The sequence below is a fragment of the Delphinus delphis genome, chromosome 1 (genome assembly GCF_949987515.2).
Source record: "Delphinus delphis chromosome 1, mDelDel1.2, whole genome shotgun sequence".
Taxonomy (NCBI): Eukaryota; Metazoa; Chordata; class Mammalia; order Artiodactyla; family Delphinidae; genus Delphinus; species Delphinus delphis.
This window is the reverse complement of record NC_082683.1, coordinates 99916288-99933878: the sequence shown is the minus strand read 5'-3', so window position 1 is coordinate 99933878 and position 17591 is coordinate 99916288. Positions and strand designations below refer to the sequence as shown.

At 51.7% G+C, this 17591-nt stretch overlaps 1 protein-coding gene across 2 annotated transcripts in view; it reads left to right on the top strand.

The window, feature by feature from the left end:
- Window positions 1-6959: 6959 nt before the first annotated feature.
- SYT6 (synaptotagmin 6) overlaps window positions 6960-17591 on the top strand; it is a 58108-nt gene continuing 47476 nt past the window's right edge. Inside the window, exons 1-2 of one of the 2 annotated variants that reach the window (XM_069540516.1) lie at window positions 6960-7065; window positions 16909-17174. In XM_069540516.1, the coding sequence (XP_069396617.1) occupies window positions 16918-17174 (257 nt within the window). In that variant the 5' untranslated portion in view covers window positions 6960-7065; window positions 16909-16917. Of the gene's footprint in view, window positions 7066-16902; window positions 17175-17591 lie in introns of those variants that run through there. The other variant, XM_060006952.2, reaches the window with a different exon arrangement.

Sequence of the window (17591 nt, the reverse complement as noted above, 5' to 3'; positions counted from 1 at the left end):
GGAGGCTAAAATTTAGGGAACAGATTTGTTCTTTCCAGGGGTTCCAGCCCTTCATTGCACAGGGGGCAGTAGGCCCCTGACCCAATGCACACTCTGTTGATTCTTCCTGCTTGGGTTCTGTTGAAATCCAGTATTAAGACTTCCTAGTTTTGACAGGGCCTTTTTTGGATTTGTCACTTTAATTAGTTTTGGTTTTTGTTTTTTTTTTTGCGGGTTTTTTTTTTTTTGCAGTATGCGGGCCTCTCACTGTTGTGGCCTCTCCCGTTGGGGAGCACAGGCTCCAGACGTGCAGGCTCAGTGGCCACGGCCCATGGGCCCAGCCGCTCTGCAGCATGCGGGACCCTCCCAGACTGGGGCACGAACCTGCGTCCCCTGCATCGGCAGGCGGACTCCCAACCACTGCGCCACCAGGGAAGCCTAGTTTTGGCATTTTATCCGGTTTCTTTTCATTAGTGGAACAGCCAGAGTCCTGAGACTAGAAACTCTCTCCAGGCTCCTTGGGGATAATTCCAGTCCTTGGGGTCCTGGTCGTACAAGAATCTTGGCTTGGACCTTTCCTGGAAGCTGTGCTATGACCACAGGACACAACCCAGCTGTAGCAGAGACTCCCTAAGCTGTCCTCTGAGGAGTCCTATCTCTGTCGAGTGAAGCAGCCAAGCATGTCCTGAGCCATGAAGCTGTCTGGTCCCAGCCCTGTGTTTCATCAATGACACTGTCTTTTCTCAAGACCAGCAACTGGGTCCAAGGGGTAATTGGATGGCTAAGGTCAGAGGGCCAAGACCTTTGCAAAGAGACACAGGAGTGAATCTTTCAGTACTCTGTAATTTCTTTCCAAATACTTTTTATTTATTATGAAGTCAATTTGAAAATACTATAACCTTTTTTTGTAAAAGAAAAAAGTTATTCATACCCTCACCATCCTCCCCAGTAGAAGGAAGAGACACTCACAGAAGGCTTAGATTCCAGTTATCTGCTACATCCTAGCTTGTATGACCAGGGACCAGTCACTTAACTTCCTCATTTACCAAATGGACTACTAGCACCCACCCATTCTGCCTCTTAGGGTTGTTATAAAATTAAATGAGGCAGATTTGCTCTTGGCAATCTTCAGGGTATGGTTAACCTTTAGACGATGCTCCTGCTGGCTTTCCCTCTATGATCTGAGAGAAGGAAGAAAGGGATAGGAACTGTCATTTGTTTGAACACCTGCCATGAGTCAGCCATAATATAGTAAGCATTTAACTCCAGGTATTTAATCCTTATACACTATAAAGCAGGCCTTATATGTCCCAATTTACAGATGAAAAGTTGAGGTTCAGAGAGCTAAGTGCCTCAAGCGATACAGCTACTAAGTGACAGAGCCAGGATTTGAACACAGGTCTGTCTGACTCCAAAACCGATGCTCTTTCTTCTATCCAAGATCAGTGTGAAGAAGAGTACAATTGCCTTCCTTCCCAGCCCTTCCCGTCCAATATCCTTCTCACTTCTCAAGTAATGCAGAGAAAGCCCTGGACCCAACATTGTTAGGTCCATGTCTAAAACTGTTTTAGGGAGGATGTTGCCTTCTGACCTTGAACCTGTATCTGCTTTTCTGGTCCCCAGCCTGCTTTAGCCCACAAAGCCAGGCTGGAAGCAGCAAACTCTGTCCAGTCTTCCCAAGTCTGATCTGGAACTCTGTATGCTCGAGCAGAAAGCACAACAGAAATGGGGCCTCTGAAATGGGGAAGAAATGAGACAGGGGCAAATATACCCTCGGCTCAGGAGGTTTGAATTGTCAAGGACCTTTCCTAGAATAAAAGCAAGACTGGACTCTCAAAAATACCTGGGCATCGACTCAGGGCTCTGCAATGTCTTCTGCATCTTTCAGGCAAGGAGGAATTCCTGAAAACTCTTATAATGGCTTGGAAGGGCATGGTTTGCAGAAGTCACCCAGCTTTGGCTAGAGTTGCTATGTTGGTGTGAGGTTGGGGGCATAGGGTGACATCTGCTGGAAACACCAATAAAGCTGTTTTGGCAGAAACCCCATGGGGATTCCATAGAAGAGCGTGTTCCAAAAAATGGGATAAAGTTACTCCCACTCCCCAATTCAGGACGTCAACTGAATTCTCCACCAGCAGTAGAACAGGTTCAGCTGATGTCTGTTTTCTTTAAGTTAAAAACCTTCGCAGAAAGTGGCCAGATGCCTCAGTAAGCAGGAAATGGGAGAGGTGGAGACAGGCGATCAGTGGTCCTCAAGGTTGGGTCACAGTCCCCTTGGCTCCAATCTGCTCGGCAAAGCAGTGGGTCTGCTTGTGTCTATTTCTCTGTATCTCTCCCTGAGCGTCAGACAATCCACCTATGAATATCAGACTGATTCCTTCACATCTCTGCTGGGGGTTTGGAGGGGAGGAGGGAATGGGGAAAGGGTTCCCTATTTAGAAATTGCATTGAGATGGAAAGACAATATGACACATCGGCTCATGTCAGAAGAGCTCATTCTTCCCGCCTACAGCATTAGCAATTTCCTACTGAGGTTTAATTTCTTTTTTGAAATTATTATTTTGTTTTAATTTATTTTATTTTTCGTATAACTCAACAGGACATTGCTGCTCAGAACAGGTTGGGAAGCTTCCAAGGGCAGTCAGGCCACTGCCTAAGAGACTTGGGGTGGGGGGCGAAGGGGAAGTGTACTTTGGCTATTTCTGATCAGAGGACGGACAGCAAAGCAGTGAGAGGCTGCTGGTTTTTGCCTCAGGCCTCTTCTCGTTCTTCCTCTCGCCTCACCCCCAACCCCCTCTCCTGCTTCTGAGCAGTCTGGCCTCGGGGGCTCCAGGCTCAGGATGCTCCAGCCATGACTGTACAGGAGATGAGGGTAATGAGGGAGGAGAAGCCCAAAGTGGGTCTGAACATCTGTGACACACTCTTTTCTTGAGAGCCAGAAAAACCTGCTCCTCACTCCCTCCTTCCTTTCCCTGCTCAGCTTCCTCCTTTCCCCTCCTGTAAAATCCTAGAGTGTGGTTGCTGGACAGAGACTCAAAGAGCTCCTTATCCCACTTCATTGTCTTGCCAGTAAGGAAACCTAGGCCCTGGCAGGGGAGGTGACTGCCCCGGGGCTGGTTTGGTGCACCAGTCGTGGAACCCAGCCTCCTGTGCCTTTGTTTGCCTGTGCCATGCTGGCTGTCTCCACCCCTCCTTCGCTTCCCCACCCCTAAATAAAACTCAGAATGGTTTTCCTGTGAGAGGTAGCATTGAGGGGCAACAATTTCACTTCTTCCCTCTCCTTCCCTCCCCAGGTCTGAGTAGGACGGACTCTGGGAGCCTGAATTTGGTCTCTTCACATGGGAAGAAGCATAGATGTGTTTTGGGAGTGGGCTTGTAAGCGAAAGGGGTTCTAGAGAGGAAAGGGTCCCATCTTTACATGAGGATATTTTTTCTGCTTTGTGTCTGGTTATGTGACCACAAATATCAGCAATTAACTGTGGGGGAGAGGGCAGGAAAATGACTACTAAGGCAAAGCTTTGTTCTTAATGTAAGAAAAACCACCTTTCTCTTTTATCTTTCTTTCTGAATGAGTGTCCCTTTATACATCCCTTTACATGCATGCCAGTTCTGTCTCTCTCTGCTCTCTGAATCTATCTCTTCTATTTGTCTCTTTGTATGTCTCTCTCCTTCTCTGCCTCTCCAGGTGTCTCTGTCTCTTATCTCTATCTCGGTCTCTGTCTCTCTTGTTTCTCTCTCTCATTCACAGGCACACAGTCACTTGCACAATCCAGATTCAATGGTTATTGACTGGGGAGCCCCAGCCCCTTTCCGCAGCCCTGTCAGAGCAGAACCTTTTTCTCCCCGTTAGGATAAGAAACGACAGGTCCGGAGCTGCTGCCGGGGCACCAGAGACGCTGCAGAACCGCCTGCCGAGTGTGGAAGCAGAATCCTGGAACAATGAGAAATTATCTGTTAATTCTCAGTTCCTACCACCTGCTCTGCTCCGAACAGGCTCCTTTGCCTTCAGTTTAGATGCAAATTCCCCCACTCGTTGTAAAGCAAAATATTGATTTCCCTGCATCAGGGGCCTGGGCCCTTGGAACAGACCTGTGTTTTTTCATTTTCTGCAAAGGCAACACAAGGCGCTTTGTTCTGCAAATTTCCCCGGGAATTTGAGAGGGGGAGGGAGAAATCGCCGCGGAGTGAGAGTTGCCATAAACATGGGCAGAGAGCGGTTCTTCTCCATTTGTTGTTTTACATAAACACAAACCAACCCCCTCGGAAACTGCTAATGAGCGTGTGACAAGGGGCCTCTGAGCTCCAGTCTCTCCCAGCTACTGAGCTCTGCATCGGGTGGTGGAGGGAAAAGTGATGGGGCCTCTGGGCCCCTCAGGTGAGTTCTAAGAGCACTGGGAGGAGAATGGGGACTCCACAGCCTCACCTGTTCTTGGAACAGCAGCTGAGCACCTCCCACAGGAAGGCAGCCTGGATTGCATTGTGTGGCTGGGATCATGCCTGCTCAGTCCCTCCTGCCTGAGTTCCTAGCCCTCCCCTGTCGCAAGTTCCTGAAGTCAGGGTGGAAGCTTCGAACCCACCGCAATTGCCCGCCCCACCCCCCCTCCCTAACGGGGTGCCCACGCGACGGTCGCACCAACTGGGCCTTCAGCACCATGGACAGAGCTAGGAAGCACATGGGGGAGAGGAAAAACCGCCCAGTTAGGCCACGGTCCTCTTAGGCCTTGGCTTGACCCTCTGTACCCAGGGCATGCCCAGGGCAGTCAAGTGTCGGCTAGCGCGGCTGGTGCAGATGGAGCACGATGGACACCGCCAGGAGCTGGGGCTCCGAATCTCCTGCCTCCGGAACGCGAGTCACCTCCCGAGCCACTTCCAATTAGCGTGTTAATTAGGAGGAAAGACCCTCCTCCTCCATCCGCCACCCAGGTACACACCAGCCCCGTGGCTTCCAGAGGCTCCAGCTAAAGTTTCCTTCCCAGCTCCGGGAAGGCAAAGGGACCTGAGCCTGGGGTTTCAGGTGAACCGCACAGAGGAAGAGGCCCACCCGCCGACCAGCTGATGACGCAAGACTTTTGTGACAGGGCCCCCTCAGGGCCGCGACCCGGTGGCTCTCCACAGACATCCAGGCTGAGTGAGGCGCCTAGGAGCCCCTCAGTCAATCTGCTCCTGGACCTCACGCCACGATTCCTGGAGGGAATTGTTCTGCCCTATCTAGCCTCAATCCTCCCGTTTAGTTTTCGGTTTTCCTGGACCTTGTTACGCTTAATAGCAAGCGTAACATCAGTGGTGTTGCACGGATGCGGAGAGATGGGTCTGGCGGGAACTGAGAGCCCTCTTGAAACACCCCCCATTCCGATTCGCCAGAAACTTTCCCTTCCCGTTGCCATGGAGAGAGACGGCCGCTGCCTCCCGTCGCCATAGCAACGTGCGGGTACCGCGGACCTCAGGATTGCGGGGCTCAGAAAGTCTTTTTGCAGTTCGCATCGCCCCGCAGTCTTACGGTTTTCTGTCTTCGAAGCTGCGACTTGGGCCAAGTCTGACTAATTTCTCCCATCAGGAACCTTGGCCAAGGTCCTCCCACCCCCAGCGGGGTCATCCTTCTTTCTGTAATAGGTTTGTCTATTTCGTTTCCGCTTGTGTGGCATGTGGCAATTTACCAAGTGTTTTCACAAACACTATCTTTATATCCCCAGGCAACCCGTGAAACACTCGTAATTATTATACCCCTTATAGAGAGAGGAAAAATTGAGGCTCAGAGAGGCCCAAGGTCACACCAGGCCGTGAATGTGGAGCCAGATCCCAGGCTCTTTTCCGAGTGTTGCACCCTCCAGGATGCAGAACAACCTGGCTCCCCCGCCTTGAACCGCCCGGACTCAGACTGGTCGCTGAGTGTAGAGGGGGCGGCCGTGAGGCGCCAGACTTGCCAGCTGCTGCGGGATGCCACGTGAGGGGCGGAGACCCTGCGGGGAAGTGATTAAAAGCCGAACGGAGCCCGAGAGGGCCGCTGCGGGGAGGGTCTTTTTGGGGACGCCTTGCCCCGCCCCAGTCCGGCCGCGGCGCGGTTTCGGGCGGCTGCTTGGAGGGCTGGGGTATCCAGGGCATGAGCGGGGTGTGGGAAACCGGGGAGCCTCGGTGCCAGGCGGCGCTCGCGGTCCTGGCCTCGCTGTGCCGGGCTCGGCCGCCCCCTCTCGGGCTGGACGTGGAGACTTGTCGGAGCTTCGAGCTAGAGCCCCCAGAGCGGAGTCCGAGCGCTGCCGACGCAGGTAACAGAAAAGCCGAGGCCCCCTCCCTTCCTGGATTCTCGCCCTGGCTGTCCCCGCTCCCCAAAGCCCCAACCCCGGGAACCCCGGAACCTAGATGGAGAACTCCGGCGCAGGATTCTGGATTCGGATCCAGCCTCGGCCAGTGCCCTGGCCCATCGCCTGCAGGGCAAGCAGAGAGACGTGAAGGGGACCCGGGAGGGAGAGAATCCCACTGCCCCCTCCTGTGTGACTCTGCGGGGCCCCCGCGGAAAGCCGGGCTCCCGGGACGCGGCGCCCCAAGGGGCCTCAGTTTCCCTCCTGTCTCTCTGCTCGCTCTGCGGGCGATCTGCCAGTGGAGGGGTCTATAGAGCGAGCAGGAGACCAGGGACATCCCGGCTGAGGAAGTAACTCGTCTCTTCGGGGGTGTCGACGTCCCTGGGTGCGTCTGTCGGTCTGTCCGTTAGTTTATCTGTTCTCTCGGGGAACGCGGTTCGAGCCCCCTGGGTCTCTCAGGGAGAAACTTGGATCTGCGGCTGGCACGAGGTCTTTGTGTCCGGGTGTCTCCGGCTGCGAGTGGCTTTCTGCGTCTCCGCTGGGGGGCGGGGGGCGGGGTGGGGGAGGGTGTCTCAGCACCCTACCCCCCTACCCCCCGCCCCTATAACTTGCTCCCTCGGTCTCTCTCTGACTCACTCGGACTCGGAGCCGGTGCGCGACTGAGCCGGTGCCTCTTGCCGACTTTGCCAAGCGGGCGCCTCCTGCCCGAACGGCGCGGACCCGGCGCCGGACGCAGTCCAGGCGGCCGCCGAGCCCAGGCGGGAGCCCGCGCCGGTCGAGCTCGCCGGAGCCGGTGAGTCTGGAGCCCGAGCCCCACGGGGCCCGGGCCCGGCGCACAGCTGCGGCGTCTCCCGGGAGTCGCGACAGCGGGAATGGCGTGTCGCGCCCTGGCGGCCGGAGCCGCGGGTGGGTGGGCAGCTCGGCCGGCCGGTGGCGGGTATTTACCTGCCTCACCGGCGCCGCGCGGCCGCGCTCTCCCGCTACAGCCGGGCTTCTTTGTCCGGATCCCGACGTCTGGAGGGTCCTGGGCGGAAGGGAGTACCGGGTCGCGTTCCCTCTGCGCGGGGAGAGGCTGGGAGCAGTGCGAAGCCTCGAGAGAATGCGGAGTGGGGGTGGGGAGATCCTGCAGGGACCAAGGCGCCGGGGTTCCTTTGGCTCCGCAGACTGCACCCCTCCTTGTACCCCGGCCCTGACCCCAGTGGCACTGGGCCTAGAGATACGCTGGGGTCGCCCCGCGGCTGCGCACCACCCGCGCGGGAAAGCGAGGAGGGGGCCTCGAGAGGCGGGAATTTCGTCTCCACACGCTTCTCCTGGGACCGGAAGCCGCGGTTCTTGGAGGGAGGTACAGGTGGGGTAAGCTCCCCAGAGGCCGCAGGTTCCAGGGCCCTGTTTTCACTTGAGGTTAGAGATCGGAGATACAGATAGGTCCTCGGTTAGGAACAGTGCCGCTGGGGGATGGGGGAGAGAGAAGAGGGTGGTGGGCCAGGGGAGGCTTGTGTGCGTGAGGTGGAGCTGTGTCCAGTCTCGGGGCGCGTGGAGCCCACCTCGGCCCTGTGTGGGTTGTAGGGGGGCGCTGCTCCCTCTCTCTCTCTCTCCCCGGCCCTGGCAATGTTTAATCAATGGGTCGATTACTGCAGCAGAAGGGACTGAGGTTAGACATGCAGAAGAACTTTCAGAGGGTGGTACAGTGATGGAGGTTGAAGAGGTTGATTCTTCTTGAAGAATCTCTGAGCAAATTAGGCCCAGCAAGTATTATCAGACTTTGGTTCTCCGTGCCCTCACCATCTACACCACCCAGCTCCCTATATCCAACAGACACACAATTTTCCCCAAGTCAGGGTGTCTCTTCCTTCCTGCCTCCCCAGCTCCTTCCATCCTTTCCTCCAGTGATCCATCTCCAGTGGGGCCCTTAATGCTGGTTCTGACCCCTCCGATCCTAAAGGGGCTAATTCAAGGTGAGAACTCACCTGTCGAGTTCCGTCGGGTATGGAGACTGTTTCTCCTGTCTGTTTAGGGCAGAAATGCTAAGAGTGGGTGGGGGGGCGGCTGGCATATGTGTGTAGCACATCCTGATACAGGGAGGCACTGGTGTTCTGACTCCAGAGGGACACCCCATAGTCTGGAATGATAGGTACCTGGGTGGCCAGGCTGCGGGTGAGAGAAGGCTGAGGGGTGAGAGCCAGCAGGCCCAGATGAATCAGTATGCCTTTCCTGCAGGCTGCTTCAGAAAGCGAGGTTGAGTTGTCAGCCTTGGGGAACTTTAACTTCGGCTGCTGAATCACAAGTCTCAGTAAGCCCTGGGGCCAAGCTGGGGCGGGGGAGGGCTGAAAGGGACGGGGAAGGCCGAAGGACACCCTTGATCATAGCAGAAGAAAGAAAATGATTGAGCATGGCTTTGGGATCTTGGGGGTTTAGGGGAGCATGGCGTCTGGGGAGATGCTGTGGTATTCGGGACCAGGGCCCACAGGTATCACATCTCCCAGCCTACTCCCTGCATCCCAGAGCCACTGTCTGGGTCCAGATTCTCCAGTCAGAGAAATGCTGCATCTTTTCCTCTGCAGTTTTATGAAAAATGCAAGTGACAAGAGCATGCCCAGTTCCCTTTATCATTGTATGTTTTCCCCTGCCTTCACTCCTTCTCTAAGTCTCTAGCTCATGGGATTTCTAGTAACACCCTGAGATTCAACAACAGAGATTCAGACTCTGTTATCATTTACTGGGACACTCCTATATGCCAAGGTCTGTGCTAGGAACTGCACAGGAAATCTCAATCAGACCCTGACTGGGAAACATCTCTACACAAACTGTCCAAGCTGAAAGCAAGTCCCATCTTTTTTTTATAAAAAAAAAAACTCTAAAGGTAAAGGGTCTGCCCTCCTTCTTAATGTCCACCCCCACAACCCCACCCCAGGGGAAATTGGTGGGCAGTTCATCACCTTTCTTTATGTCATTTGCCTTATGGAGGTGAATAAACTTTTTCCATGAGCCAAGTTGCAGAGAGTTAAGTGTGGGTAGCATGGGTCCTGCGTTGTATGGTTCTCAAGGTAGTGAGCAGAAGTACAGAGTTGTTCCGGAAAATGCAGGAATCTGTTGAGAGAGCCTGAGCTGCCCTGCCCCTCCCAGACTGGTAGGCAGGAATGGTTATTCTCCGGCTTACCTATGGCCATGAGATGCATGTGATGTTTGTTCACTTTTCTAATGACTATGGAGATGTTCTGTGATTCAGCCACCTGGCTTTAAAGTTGGCCTTTTGCAGCACAGGTATTTTTCCTGCTTGTGATGCCAAATTAAATGCACAGCATTTCATTAGAATACAAAAGTCCTGTTTCTATAACTGAGTGAGTCACTCCCTCACTCCTTGATGGAAGGAAGGAATTCTGCAGATTTCGCCTTCTTTGGGGAAAGGTGCAATCCACAATCCTTTAGAACCCATGGTGATGCTATTCGGACACTACGGTGTGTCTTGGGCTTTATAATTCTAGAACCAGGGTCCAGTATCTAGGGGTTGTAGAGCCCTTGGATGTACAGGTCTAGAAGTTCTCTTCTCTCTGTGTGGAAACTTCAAGAGTGGGGATGGTAGATCCAGAATGCTGCATCCCTCCAAGCTCTGTACAAAAGATGTGTTCTCTTCTAACTGTCCTAATGTTACTCTGTCCTCCCTGTCCACAGAGTTGGGATAGGATGTATGACTGAAAATAAGGAGGAGTAAGACTGAGGCATGTGGATCAGGCCAGGTTTCCTTGGTCTCTGTAGGGCTGTCTGGAGCGGGGCACAGCAGGCTAAGAGAAAGTCCTGACCCAGCTAAGTGGCACCCCTGCTGGTCCAGCTTAGGAAAAGAAGCCTCTAAAAATGGAAGGACTCAGCCACACTTGAACTGAAGGCAGAGGGGCTGAAAGTAGAAGTGAGCAGGGCATCCAGCCCTGAATGCTCCAGGTGTCTGACACTACCTCATCCCTCCCTTCTCTCTGTGCGGGGCGCTGAACTGTTTTTCTCGCTCCATGAGGACCCAGGCAGACCTCTCTTCTCACTAGTTGCAGGTATAAACAGGGAGAGGGGAGTAGAGGGAGAAGAATGAAGCTTTCTGTCTGCCTCTCCCCCCATCACCCCAGGCTTGATTGCCCCATTCAGAGGGGCTGCATGCCCTGACCAATCAGGCAGAAAGGCACAGTTATACCATCTGCCAAAATACTAATAATTGCTAAATTAACGCCAATGCTCTGTTAGCTCTAACACTCCACATTAGTCTCTGATTTATCCCTGAATCCCCTAATGATGGTGGAAACAGGCTCCCGGTCATAAAGCTTGGTGCGGCCGTAATTAACCCAGCATTGTCTCTCCTCATCACAGCTTTTCCAAGAGCATTAATTCCTTCTCTGTCTGGACTCTGCTAATTATCCCCATTGGTAGTTCGGCCTGGATCTCGGAAAGGAAGCCAAGGCTTTCTGCTCCCCCCCCCCAACCCTACATTTTAATTATACTACGTTCTCCTAATACATTTACAAGCCACAGCAGAGCTTATTATTAATGGAGAACGTCTGTGAGCCTCAGAACAGAATAGCCGCTGTTGCCCCAACACATACACACACGCTCAGGTATTTCTCAGGTACATCTCTGAATGGGACTTTTCCAGGGGCCATTGGTTATTTGCCTGGTGGCTGTAGTGTCTGCATCTTCCAGGGAAGGAGAAAGAAATGGAGGATGGGGAGGCTGGTCATAATCCTAGTCCCCGGGGCTCTGCCCCGGTTCAGAGGGTCAGGCCAAAAAGTAGATTATGCAACCCACCCTCTCCTGATTATAGTGAAGAAATACCTCTCTAGCTTCTCTGCCCAGGCTTCTCCTCTGTAGTTCTTCAGCTCAGCCTTCAGACCCCTCAAGGGCCTGGCTCAGGAACCTGGGCTTTGGCATCAGAAAGTCCGGGTTCAAATACCAGCTCTTCCACTTGACTGAGGTACACTTGAACAAGTTATTTTGTTAACATCTCTAAACGTAGTTAATTTATCTTTGAGAGGTGAATTTCTTAGGGAGGATGTGAAGGTTAAATGAGATCACTGAGGGCCACAGTGCTTACCATGTAGAAATAAATAACAAATACTATTACTAGTATTAGCAGTAATGTTTCTGCCCAGAGTCTTTTCCCTTCCCAGACTACCCGCTGCTCCTTCCAGGCTTTAGGGCCTCTGAGTTTCTTGCTGGTTGGTCTCTGGGTTGTGCTGGTCTATCTCTCCATCTGTGTCTGAATGGCAGCTCCTTGGCCAAGGCAGCTCCTGCTCTGCAGAGCCTGGCATTGCCCGTTTCCGAGGGTCCATCAGCAGCCCCAGACCCTGAAGCCAGCCTTCTCCAGCTTTGAGGGGAGCAGGGAAAATGGTCCTTTCTTTTCACTTCCTCTCCCCAGTTTATCTTTTCAATTACAATCTGTTAGAGAGAACGTCTGTTACTATTACAAAATGGATCTTCCTGACATGGAGGCCCATTCGAAAAATGGAAACAATAGCAAGCGATGAGGACTGCTGATAAATCCTAACACTGTGGGTGGAGAGAAGAGGAGGGGGCACCGGGGCACCAGGGCTCTGTCTCTGGAGAAAGAAGTGTCATTGGGGTGATAAGAAAGCCCTGGGTTGCTAATTAATAGCTTGCCATTTTCCAGAAAGAGAGGGAGGCCATGAGCCATCACCCCTGTCAGACAATCTCACTTAAGGTGACAAGCAGGTCCTGCCTTGATGGCATTCAGGGGACCTTAACTTCCCAGGAAAGAAGGAGCCTGAGGTCTCTCAGGTGCTTTGCCCTCTGGTCCTGGGTCCCCTTCCCTGCCTCAGATGGCCAAGCTTTGGGTCCCTCCTGTACCCAGTAAACTATTATCCTCCACCAGACAAACAAACAACAGACAAACGCAAACAAAACAAAACAGGAAGAAGTAATAGCAGCTTACTTTTTGGGAGCATTCACCATGTATTGGGCACTGTGCTCAAAGCCTTAGTTTATTTAATATTCACAATGATTCTGTGAAGTAGGGATAATTAGAATCCCCATTAAATAAAAGAGGAGACCAATGTTTGGAGAAGTTAAGTAACTTGCTCAAGGTCACGCAATTAGAAATGTGGGCGGGTGTGCTCTGTGGTCATTCTGGCACTGGTGCTCAGCTGAGATGTCTGCCTGGTGTCTGAGCACCCAGTGATGCCCACTTCCCCAGCCCAGGCTAGAAGCCACGTGCCCTGCACAGCGCCAGGTCACTGGGTGTGTTTCTGAAGCCGAATTCCACAGCTATTTGCTCTCCCAGAGGCTGCTGGGTGACTGGCCAACAGGGTTTCCCAAACCAGGGACCCATGGAATACTGGTCTCCTCTGATACCTCCATAAAGGTGTTTTGCACCTAATACTGAGTAATGGACTTCTTTCCCCCAGTTTCCAAGAAAACTTTGCAAAAGCATAGCATGTTCTCGGTTGAACATTTTTCTTCCATGAATTTCTTCTCATTGCTTTGGAGCTTGCTCCTGTTCACCAGCTGGCTGGTGACAGTAATGACAAAACAACTGAACAAGTAGCAAGCAAATGAGTGTTGACAGAAAAACTTGGAGATGTGAGATCTTTGATATATTATGTATTATGCCTTGAGATACAGAGACACCTAGCTATATATGAAATAGTTATATTATTTCTACTAGTAAGGCGGTTCCTAGTTTGTAATGATAAAGTTAAAGCTATCTCTGTTTATTAGTGTTCGTGGTTTGCACGTGTTCTGCCCACCAAACAAATTTCAGAACCAGGAGATGTCCAAAATCGTATTGGGCAGAGCTAGATAATTCTAATAAAAATAGCAAATATTTATGATATGGCTTACTACATTCTAGGCACTGTCCTGAGCAATTTTGATGCACTTGATCTCGTTTAAATCTCACAATGACCCTATGAGGTAGATACTATTACTGTACCCGTTTTACAGATGAGGAAACAGAGGCTGGGAGAGATTAAAACCAGTAGAGATGGACATTGAATGAGCCCAGTCTGACTTTAGAGCAGTGCTTCTTTCTCTCCAGCCTGAAGGGGAAATAAAGAAGGAAAAAGGCAGGGAGGAAGAATACAAATAAATATGAAGAGCACTGGGTCAGGACTCAAAAGGTGGCTGAATTGCCCGTCAAAATTCTATCTGCCTCCTAAGGTTGAGGTTCAAACAAGACATGAGTGGGAAGAAGGCTTTGAAGGCTGCTATGCACCTGTGATTTACTAGAGGGCAACACATCCTGGTGGGTTGGTCCCAGCAGGCCTAGGGTAGGAAGGCACATATCTCAGGTCATCTGGGCCTTTGGACAGCCCTTGGGCCATTATGTACCTTCAGCCAGGCTACACGGGCTGGCTGAGTTCAAGGCCACATGTGGTGATGTTAAAGGGGCTAAATCCTATACAGTCATACCCATCCTGGCCTAATTCTGGTCTTACCAGCCTTGCTCACCACCTTGTTCCCCTGTGTGGGTGAACCCACTCAGCATCAGGACCTAATTCTCCTTGCATTGCCTGCCTGCGAGATATCCCGGAAGAAGATTCTCCAGGCAGAGGAAGGGCCTCCTGGTCTTACATAACCAGTATTGAGCGCGGGGTGCCAATTCCCAATAACCTATACCTCTGCCTTCCCTGATCACATCTCCAAGGGAATAACAGCCAGGGCGGGGGTCACGTGGAGACGCATTCAAAATAGCAACCACACGGAGGAAAAATTGATTCCTCCACCTCTCTTTTCATTTATGAATTCAGTGTTTTTGTCAGGCTGAACATTTAAATGCACTCTACGCTCTCTGGATTTCCCCCATTCTCCCCCTTTCTCATTAAAATTCTAATTATTACCAGAGCAAGCAAGATGTATGATCAAAGGAAAGCAAAACCCTAGAAATACCTTTTGTTTTAAGGTGACCCATATTGCAGAGACTGCACCCGGAACAGCTGTAACAGAGAACAGATGTGGAGGGCCCAGAGATGGCCAGATGCTTAGAATAAGGGCACCCATACCTGTGGTAGCGTTCCTGGTGAACCCCAAGGGGATCCAGGCCTAAAACACAGTCCTCAAACCATTTAGATCATGAACTCATAACAGCAAAAATTATTTTGATTTAATACCTCCAATATGTGTTTTTTGTTCCCACGTTCTATACACACGTACAGAGGGGGTATTGTAGAGCTGAACTGTCTGGGTTGTATCTCAGTCCAAACACTTACCAGCTGTGTGACCCTGGGCAATCTATTCAACCCTCTGTGCCTCAGTTTTCTCATCTGCAAAGTGAGGATAATAATCTTTACCTATTTCACTGGAGAGTATTAAATGAGTGAATACATAAAAAGCGCTCTGTACCTTGGACATAGTAATGTTCAATAACTTGACTAAATCCAACAGTAAAATGGTATCATTCCTATTACTGTCAACCTGTATATTACAATTTTGCTTTCTTATTTTTAAGATAATAAATAAATATTATAATAATAAATAAATATTTATTTATTTATTTTAATAAATAAATATTAAGCAATCCGATATTTTTTCTCTTGTGCTCCCAGGATGCATGCACACCATAATTGCAGGTCTTCAGTCTAGAAGTTAAATAGGAATCAGTTTTTCTGGTCCCTGGCAGTCTCTGGTGGACTAACCTCAGTTCCTGTATTGGGGAAAGACTCTGCTGTCTCCATGCAGGGACCTGGGGGCTGGAGGAGGTTGCTAAGGACTTGAGGATCCTGTGCTCTCATCCCTTATTCCTGAAGGTGGTAGCTGGTCAAGGCCAGTACCCTCCAACCAGGGAGCCGGGAGGCAGTGCTAACTCCCCAGAGAGGGTGCCTGATGTTCTGGCCTCCTTCTCAGGTGCCTTTGGATGGGGGACAGCTTTCACGGGGGCCCATGTGCCGTGAGAGTACTCTTGATCCCCCAAGGAGGGACTGGGCATCTCTATACTCCCAGTCTAGCTTAGCACCTGGAACATGGCAAGTGCTCAGTAAATGTTGGCTGAGAGATAATGACAGCTGTTTTATGTGCCATTGATTGACTCATTCATTCTCATGTGTCAGTTTCTATGCTGAGCCCTGAGTCAGACAAATATAAAAAACACAGGGCTATAGTAGCCTATAGTTTAATCAGGGACAAAGAGTCTGGGACAGTGGAATGAGCCCCAGGCTGGGCAGTGGACATCTGGACCCTGGTCCAGGCTCTGTGTCTGACCTGTGACCCCAGGCAAGTCCCTTCTCTGGACCACTGCTCCCATCTGCAAAAGCACAGCCTCACTTGTAGGGTCATTTCTCATCTTAAATCCCAAGATTCTTAAGGCATGGGGACAGGATAATCCAGAGACTACAAGATCACAGGCCTGCAGGGGCCAGGCAGGTAACAGGGAGAGCAGCTGGTGAGCACGCAGCCTTCCGAAGGGCATCGCCAGTTCCCACCATGCGGGAGCATAGGTCTAGTTAGCAAGTCCTCAGGCCTTTCCCAGAGAAGCCAGAAATCTGGTGTGATGATGATGATAGTGATGATGGAATTGCTCAATGTTTCAATCATCATGTAAGCCAGGCGAGCCTCCTCTGCTGGCCTGTCTACAAGTGACCTTTGTGCAAACCCATCATTGGTTCAAGGCCTCTGACATCTCAGAGTAAGAAGAGGCCTTGGGCTCAAAGGTTCATTCCTAAAGGTGGGGTGGGAAGCCTGCTTACTAATTTCTCCCAGAGGGAGGCATCCTTCACAGCTCTCCTGGGGTATTGGGCATCCTACTGGGGGCAGAGGTGGGCTGGGTGTGGGACCGTGAATGCCTGCCTCTGAACGAATCATGACATTCAGTTTTACAGCAAAGCTCTCACATGGCCACAGGAATGGGGGGAAAGGACAGCTATCGGAATCCTCTGTATTTAGCTTTGAAGTCAACTGTGTGGATCAGATTCCGACTTAATACAAGTATTTACTGAGCCTACTATGTGCAGAGTTCCGGGAGTACGGCAGAAGCATTAGACCTAATCCCCCTCCTCGAGGAGATTATGCCCAATCTCATTCACTTCAAGTCAACCTACTAACTATACATCAGCTCCTGCTGTGGGCTTGGCAGGCGCCGGGTAAGGGAAGGGAATGAGGGTCCCCAAGGCCCCACAGCCTGTGGAGGAAGAGAGCTGTCTGCAAAACCAACCCTGCTGTAAATCTGGCCATAGTAACAGCTCTAATAGAAATTCAAACAGCATCCAAATGTGAATGCTTCACGAATTTGCACATTTGCTTAGGCTGCTATTTAAATTACGTTCCCTTCCCCATACACGTGCCCATGGGGAGGGGAGGCAACCCAGGTGCTCCCCAAGCTGGCGGTGGGGGGAGGGGCAAAGCTGGAGAAATCAGACCGAGGTGAACCCGAGGCTGCAGATATTTCACAAGGTGGATACGGAGCATCAACCCTACAACCATCCCTCCTCTACCTGGGCAGCCTTCTCATGACCACTCTTCTCTCTTCTTCCGTCTCTGTCCCTTCTGTGTGGCCCCTCTTTGAACACCCTTCCCTGCTTCTCCCCTCCTGTGTCTGTCCCTGTCGCTCCCCGCCTGGCTGAGGGCAGGCACCTCTGTCAGCCTCCTCACAGTGGTAGTTATTGTGTGTGGCGTGGCCCTGGTGGCAGTTTTTCTCTTTCTCTTTTGGAAGCTGTGCTGGATGCCCTGGAGGAACAAGGAGGCCTCCAGCCCCTCCTCTGCTAACCCCTCCCCGGAGGCCCTCCAGAGCCCCAGCTCCAGAGGCAACATGGCGGACAAGCTGAAAGACCCCAACACCCTGGGCTTCCTAGAGGCAGCCGTGAAGATCAGCCACACGTCCCCAGATATCCCTGCCGAGGTGCAGAGGTCGGTCAAAGAGCACATCATGCGTCACACACGGCTGCAGCGACAGACCACAGAGCCAGCGTCATCCACCAGGTGAGGGGTGGACCCCTCCCTTCCCTACCTCCACATTCCTGGATCCAATACATTAATGAGATTCCGGCCTGTGAGGATCAGAGACCAGAAATAATCATGTGCACATTCTGGTTGGAGAATATGTCCGATGATGTGCTCCTTGGTGGGGGATCAACTCGGAGGTGGGCGCCAGGAGAGGGGAACCTTTGAGGTGGGGTGCTGTGCAGGTGATAAGCCCTGGGATGTGTGTGGGTGCGAGGTGTTGGCTTATCCGGAGGGAAGGAAAGACTTCAGGCTGAGGGAAGAGAATATGCAAAGGCCCAGAGGCAGAGAAGTTCATGACGTGTCTATGTCAATACAGCCTCCTAGATGGAGGCTGCAGTGCGTGGGAGATAAAGCAAGAGATTCCTAACACTTTGAGAATGAGGATAGCTTTTG